General features: G+C 46.0%; 1 protein-coding gene across 1 annotated transcript in view; it reads right to left on the bottom strand.

Annotated features, from left to right (window-relative positions):
- Nucleotides 1-7,795, bottom strand: part of LOC102371713 (antigen WC1.1-like) — a 27,226-nt gene that overhangs the window by 12,973 nt on the left and 6,458 nt on the right. The window contains exons 3-10 of the mRNA XM_025195309.1: nucleotides 7,265-7,579; nucleotides 6,243-6,557; nucleotides 4,496-4,558; nucleotides 4,093-4,407; nucleotides 3,895-3,930; nucleotides 2,875-3,000; nucleotides 2,255-2,350; nucleotides 1,385-1,456 (exon numbers count right to left, since the gene is read on the bottom strand). Coding sequence (XP_025051094.1) covers nucleotides 1,385-1,456; nucleotides 2,255-2,350; nucleotides 2,875-3,000; nucleotides 3,895-3,930; nucleotides 4,093-4,407; nucleotides 4,496-4,558; nucleotides 6,243-6,557; nucleotides 7,265-7,579 — 1,338 coding nt within the window. The remainder of the gene's footprint in view (nucleotides 1-1,384; nucleotides 1,457-2,254; nucleotides 2,351-2,874; nucleotides 3,001-3,894; nucleotides 3,931-4,092; nucleotides 4,408-4,495; nucleotides 4,559-6,242; nucleotides 6,558-7,264; nucleotides 7,580-7,795) is intronic.

The raw sequence follows: 7,795 nt of genomic DNA, 5'->3' as shown, positions 1-7,795 counted from the left end.
GCAGGAATGATCTTGTTTAGAATTTCAAAATTTAACAGAATTTAATAGAATTCTGAACAAAATTAAAATAAATTTAAAAATAAAAAATTCAGTTGATGTGTAAAAAATTATATAAAAGGCTCACAGGCAGATCAGGTCAGGAAACTGCATAGCTGGTTCCCAAGCTGGCTGACTGCCCTGGCAGGTGGCCATTTTGAAAGTCAAGACATAAAGACTCTGTGGACTTGTTATTTTATCCTTCAGAAATTGTCCATCCCACTGAAACAACATTTTTTATCAGTACATCATTCTGATGGAAAACTCCAAGCAACAACTTTGCTCAGCCAATGTGCCTCTGTCCTGACCTAGAACACCACAGGGTTTTCTGTTACTGGGTCTACTCCATATAGGTCTGGAACTTAACCAAAGTTACTTTGACTTCACAGTAAGAATAGCTATAATTGATCTCAGAGAGACACCTGTACCTTCCAAGACCAAACTCACAGAGGAAAATCCTTATGTTTATGCCAACAATATTTCTGCTTTTTAAGAGACTAACATTATTTTCAGTGTATGGTGTCATTCCTCGCCTTGGCTGTTCCAAGTCAGGAGCTCATCACTCAACCTCCATGTTATTATAATCATACTAAGGAACCCCAGGAAAGGCTCCCTCTGGACAGCAAGCACCACACACCTTGCTTTAAATTTGCCTGTTCACCAGGAGGTTTCTAGTTCTCTCAAAATGCCCATTACCTGGTAGGTGGGGCTGTTTATCATGGCACGTATATGTAGCATCACAGAATGATCAAGGGGAAAGGGAAGTCATAGCTATTTGTAAAACAGGATCAGGGCTATATTTATTTTTTCATGAACAGCTATAGGCCCAGTCCTGCCCCACTGAACTGAAAAGCAGCTGTGCCATCCAGGATCCATGCTGGTGCTAAGCTAACACTGGATAAAATGGAAGACAGTAGCTGCTGCCTTTAGAGCTTCCTTTCATGAACTCAACCAGACACTATGCATGTGGTTTAAAGTATTTTCTAAAATATGGCTAGATTATAACTTTGGCTCTTTGCTTGTGTCAGGGAAGTAGAGGATGAGATCACAGGAACAGATCAGTATTTGGTACATCCAGGTTTTTCTGTGACAAACATTTTTATATTCTCCTTTTTCAGCTATGGGAGGCACCATGGCTCTAAACAACAGGAGCTGATCACAGGAAGTTTTTATATAAATCTTTGAACATGTTGTGAAATACGATCTGATCCAATCTTTTTGTCTATATTAGTACTGGAACATGACATGGAGTGAGAGGAAATGACTGTATTCGCAAAAAATACTGAGAAAACTAAATTCTCCAGCTGGGATTGGGTCTTTACCCCTGCATCTTCTCTTCCTCTATTACCTTGCATTGATCCAAAGTCACTTTCCTTCTTGCTCTCCCTGGAGTAATACTGCCGCTTCATCGGTGGATCCTCTGAATTAGAGGCTGGAGAGAGAAAATACAGTATGCAACCATTTGAACTCAACTGGATAAATTAATGGCCAACACATGCTGGCAGCAACTGGCAAGCAAGTAGCCAGAGGAGTTGAAGCTAGGATTACAGAAACCAGTGGACAGCAGGGAGAGCCTCAATGAAGGGAAACCACAGTTTTGAGTTAAGGATATATTTATGTCTGCTTTGAGGCATGGGAGTGACAAGAAAAGGGAAGGTGGAGGCTGGGAAAGCTCTCAGCAGAGGAGCACTGTGCTGATTACAGAGTTTAGGGCAGCTGATGGTGGGTGCTTAAGCTGAGAGCTATGCTAAAGGCAGGTCCAACAAGCTGGCCCAGAGGAGTGAACTGCAGGGTAAGCAGATCCAGAGAAGTGATTTGAAGGGCCACAAGTCAGAGTCGCATTAGGACTAAACAGGTCTCATACTAGTTCCAAAGTAGAATGAGCCTGGGAAACCAGCAGGCAGCTGCTGCTGGGGTTTATTTAGAGAAGCATGGATTTGGCCAGACTGGTGGTCCTATGGGGACAAGCATGAAAGGAGCTACTCCAGGGGCAGCCTCCAAGATTTGGAGGGCAGCCTCCAAGATTTGTAATAATATGCATCATCAAGGATGTGGCAGCTGGCAGAAAAAAGGAGGTGGCAGAAGGGTGGGAGAGCACAAGCAGATAGAACTAACTGCTAAGGTGTGTCAGATTCATGCTAGAAGCCCCAAACCTGCTGCAGTCAGGATGGGGTACACTTTGCATATTTGCTTCCTTTTAGGAATGGGACATACAGACCAGAGCGCCCAAACATTTCAAGGTTTCCCCTCATCATGTTATAATCAATTTCCTCATACAAGGCCTCAGAGAAGGGACCTGATGATCTTCTGGAGCCTGAAAGGGGAGGGCAGGATATTCACAATGTCATGGACACAGAAAACATGAAGAAAGCTGTATTATCTCATCATTCAGCCCACCCCTGTGGGGCCAGTGAAGACCTGCTTTGTCTAGTGTAGGTTTAAATGGCCTAGGTGACAAGGGTTATTTTTCACCACAGCCCATAGAATCATCTTGAAAGCAAGTTTCACTATCTTGATTTCTCTCTACATATTCAGCGCCAAATTTCCTTCTTAATCTCACCTCATTATTCCTGATTATCTCCCATTGTAGAAACTGAAATACTTGCTCTTCCACACTGAAGTTCATAGAGCATTATTAAAAGATGAAAAAAACTTTTCTGCTCTCCAGAGTGCTTGTAGCTAATGTGTGTTCAATTGTTTGCCGCATATACATATAATAATCTATTCTACTATACTCTTCTCCAGCTCACTTTCTGCTCAGAATTATCATGTCTATTGAATATCTCAGTACAAAACTGTTCTTCTTAGGTTTTACACACTTATAACAAGAGAACTCACCTCTGTGCAGTGCCCTGGCACTCAGAATGATGAAGACCAAGCAGAGAAGGGCCCCTAAGGTAATACAGATGACAATGGGTACCATGTCTTTTCCATCATCTATTGGAATTTGGCGGTGGGGCAGACCTGAAAGGGAAAATGCATGCAGCAGAACTGGTAGAGAGTGTTGCATTCAAGTAAACTGATCTCTAAAGTAAACTCCCCCGGTCTCTAAAACACACTGCCCAGGGCAGCCAGGTTACATGCTGGCATACAGATCGTAGATACACAGACGTTGCATGATTCATGGGCCCTGCCCCATCAACCAGAAGTCATTGGCCAGGAATGGTTCCAGCTCAGCACTCTCTGATGCTCCCATCCCAAGTGTCATTCTCTAGTACAGGGGTGCTCAACCTCTAGCCTACAGGCCAAATGAGGCCTGCAAAGCCATAGGTATCTGGCCCATGGAGTTTCCCATGGATTGGGAAATTTGGCAGCAGGGATCAGTGACAATAAATATGGCCACCCTCCCCTGCTGCCAAATTTCCAAACTCTGATCCCCACACATCAGGTTGGGGTCAGACTATGCCCATTCATACCACTGTGGATGAATGAGACTGGGGCATGCTTCCTTTCCCTCATGGGACTGGCTAAAGACCTCTTCCTCCCCCACCCTGGCAGGGCCAAGACAAGCCCCCTTCCTCCTGTGAGGCTGCATTGGGGCTGGGCTACACTCCCTTTCACCCACAGGGCTGGGCCACATCCCTCCCCCACTCAAGGCCAGGTTAGTGCCTGCTTCCACTCACCTGGATGGGAACCTGCCTTAACTGTGATGTGCCAGAATGGGAGCAACAGCCAGAACCAGCCCACAGACAGCCTGGGCACTGCCCACCTGGCCCACTGTCCAAAAAGGTTGAGCACCACTACTAGATCCTTCACTATGTGGAAGAGCTTATTTTCTCAGGCTGAAACTTACAGCTCCTCCCCCTGTGACCCTGGCACCAGGGAAATTTAACCATCCATGGGAGTAGAATATTTTACCTGTTCTTGTAGGTATGGATGTCACCTGTGCCACACCTGTGAAAGGGAAAAGAAAGAGAGCTGAGCCCTGCAATAAGGAAGAGGCATTGTGTTTGCTACATCCCCCTTGAGAGTCCTGTTGTGTCTTCAAAGTCTGGCTGCATATCATGCCTTTCCCAAAATTGCAGAGTCTGTATAGCATTCACTTCTGTCACTCACCAGAGCAAATCACGGCAGCATCTTCCTTATGGAGGCACTTACTATCACCCCAGGGCTCAGCACAACAGCCCCATAAAGATGACTCTGTCCCTCGGCAGTTCAACTTCTCCAGCCAGATGGGGCCAGTCCCCTCCCCGCATGCAGCCCCGGTCAGAGCAGACACGGCAGGTCCACAGCCCAGTTGTTTGCACACAACAGCAGCATCCGCCATGTCCCAGGAGTCATCACACCCTGTTCCCCAGGAGCCGCGATGCCAAACCTCCACTCTCCCTGAGCATCCGTCCTCTCCTCCCACAACACGGAGCTTTTCCTTATCTGGTAAAGGCAAAAACCTCACATGTTACTGGGAGAGCTGGTGAAACTTCAGGAACTAGGAAAGAGACACAGAGAAAAGCAGAGGTACCTGTGCAGCTTGTAGAGTTTGGGCACTCAGCAAATACAGTCTGAGTTGAGTTTGCTTTTTGTCCTGAAAAAATAAAATGCTGAGGTGAACAGATTGATTAGTGTGTGGGATGCATGAGAGACTAAAGATGCTGTCTATTTTAAATCCCTAATTTCAGGCTTTTATAAATTAAAAACCAGTTGGGGGGAGGGGGGGAAGACCCACTGTTCAGTGGAGGAGGTGGAGATGGGCAGGGGGAGAAGGAGGGCGCGCACACACCCAACAGCTGGCAGGAAAGGGGAGGCAGCGGGGAGTTAGGATTGTGGGGAGGGGAAGGAGGGAAGGGAGGCAGGGGGAAGCCCCGCTGCTCAGGGAAGGAGGTGGAAAAGGGCAGGGGGAGGGAGCCTCCGCACCGGTGGCTGGAAGAGGAGACAGTAGCAGCGGAGGGAGTGTTTATATGGGTGGCGGGGGGCGGCCATGTAAACACTCCTTCGTTATTTTAAATCTGTCATTCATGATGAACAATTGGCTAGTAGAATAGAAAAGTAGAGTTGGAAGGACAAAGCTGTGGGACAATATCATCCAATGTCCTGCTGCTACTTGGGTTGTTAAAATACACTCGAGAAATCCAAGGATGAGAGGCATGTCTCCACTATAGAGGAAGGACAAAACCCCACAGTCCCTACCAATCTGATCATGGAGTAAAATTCCTTCCTGACCCCACATACAGAGATCAGTCTGACCCTGAGGGGATGGGCAAGACCCACTATCCAGGAACCTCTGGGTATAAGTCTCAGCGGGAACATTGGTACACTTCAGTCAAAATCCCCAGCCATAACTGCAGACAATTCTCCTGAGGAAGGTGAACCACTCCCATCCTCACCTGCACCCCCACCCTACCCCAACATACACATGGCAGCAGAAGGGGGAAAAAATTCCTTCCAAGCCCCATGTGGCAACCAACAAAACACAGAAGCATCAGAAATTCCCATAGAAGAGTATAGACATAGCTACTACTAAAGTGATCATCTCTAACCAATACTTGTCCAACCTCTTCTTGAACAGCTCCAGTGACAGAGATTCTACAACTTCCATAGGCAGTCTAGTCGCACTGCTCTGACAGTGAAAAGTTTTTCCTAATATCCAGTTTAAAGCAACCTTGCCACAACTTCAAGCAATTTGGTCTGTTCCACTTTCTGCAGTAAGAGACTAAAGGTATTTCCAATCTCTTGAAGAAAGCACATAAATAGATTTGCCACCTGAAGCATATCCCAGATATGTCTGGGAAGGCAAAGAAAAGAACTATTGTCTGTAGATAACTTATTAGAAACAACATTTAAATCTAGTTCTAGCAGGTTATAAGTATGTACTCACAACACACACGTACACCCACTTCCAAGGACTTCAGAATCTGACACAAACTTCAAATCACTAGTTCCACTTGGGCTAGTTACCCCAAAAAGATTTATGTCAAAGACCTGCACTGCTGATGCTCCTTAACAAGGGACTTTTTTGGGTATCAGTAGGTGATTTCATTGTTTAAATCCTTTTCCAGTTACAATAAATTAACTGCCAGCTTTGTTTTGTTTGCTTACCAGGCCAAGTTCTCATTCTCATAACAATGAAACCAATTTTGTGTTTATACTGAGAATGGGAAACTGGCTATATTGAAAAGTATGCATTAAATACAAAATTTCATCCCCACTGTGTGTGCATGTACAAGTGCATATTTGTATGTATGTCTGTATTAAGGCACTTTAAAAATTACCAGTGCAAGTAATATGAGTCTCTTCTGCTTTGGTACCACATGACTTTGGGTCCCATGGCTCTGACAGGCACTGCCAAAGGGATCTGTGATGCTTATGGCACTCAATGCGGTCCAGCCACATGGGGCCAGAACCCTGTCCATATGCAAAGTCTGGTGCAATTTCCCCGTCATCTCCGCAGTTGAGCTGTTTGCATACAATTCTTGCAGTGACTGGAGTCATCTGATTAGAACAAACGCTCCCCCATGTTCCATTATAGAAAACCTCCAAACGCCCAGCACAGTCACTGCCATTCACCAGTCTCAGATCCATGGACTCTAGAAGGAAATGCACAAAATGGTATTAAACTTTTCTGATTCTGATGCAACCTGGGATATGCAGAGCGGATAAACAGAGACAGTTAACAGTCCTGTGCATTTGTTGTGCAGAAGCAAGTGCCAGTAAGAATTACTACAGGGGTCAGAGACTCTCCTAGTCACCAGAGCCCCACTAGAAATACAATGGTCACCTCTGGAAAGTCACCATTTGTTCACATCGACATACAGAAACAGCTGAGACACAGCAGTGACTGGCCCTTCTAATAGCAAAGAAGTGCTGTAATTATCCTACCAACATATAAGGAACTGACAACAAAAAATGACTTTCCTTGGATTATCCTCATAGCCAAATAGATCAGAGCAACCTATGGACACTGGAGCCACTGAAGCTGGGACATTCAGCAGCATTGGGCAGCAGGGGCTTCAGCTGACCCGCACTGCAGCACACCACACCAGGACTGGATGGTGGGCAGCTTTCACGTGCTGCACCACAGCAGGGGTGTGGGGAGAAGCAGCAGTGGTAGCAGAGGCCTGGTCCCAGTACTGGCCCACATTGGACCAGAGCTGGGCCACTCCAGCTTGCAGCCAGAAAATATTGCTGACTGCTGGATAAGAGAAAAGCAGAGATAATCAGGGAGAGCTCAATTAACATCCTCCCCCTCTATTTAATCCCTGGAAACCAGGCTCAGAAGAAGTGTAGAACAGACCTGAACAGAGCACTCCTGCATCCTCTTTGTGTCTGCAGTTGTGCTCACCCCAGCCCCTGGAAGGGCACTCCCAGAGCTTGGATTCACTCCCAGAGCAGTTCACATCATCCAGCCAGATCTGTCCTGAGCCTTTCCCATATCGAGCAGAGGCAGCTGCCTTGATGGCGTGTCCACATTCCAGCTGTTTACAAACCACGTTGGTATCTGATAGGTCCCAAGAATCATCACAGACAGTTCCCCAAGAGCCTTGGTAATAAATCTCCACTCTCCCAGCACAGCGATCTGTCCCATTCACCAGTCTGATTTGCTTGCTTCCTGCAGGGAAAAAGCCCAGCTGTGAATAAGGTTTGATACAATGCAAATCACTGATCATGCTATATTGACTAAAATATTGAAATACTCAAAACAGCTGTATTTAACAAGAATTATAGAAAAAAGAGAAATTATTTAAGGCAGTGGGGGCTAACCATTTTGCCAGGTGTGCCACAGATTCACACTGCACTCTCCCGAAGTGCCACCCCAAATCTCTTT

This window comes from Alligator sinensis, unplaced genomic scaffold, assembly GCF_000455745.1.
Source record: "Alligator sinensis unplaced genomic scaffold, ASM45574v1 scaffold161_2, whole genome shotgun sequence".
Lineage (NCBI taxonomy): Eukaryota > Metazoa > Chordata > Crocodylia > Alligatoridae > Alligator > Alligator sinensis.
The sequence above is the reverse complement of the archived record's forward strand: the minus strand, read 5'-3'. Positions and strand labels throughout refer to the sequence as shown.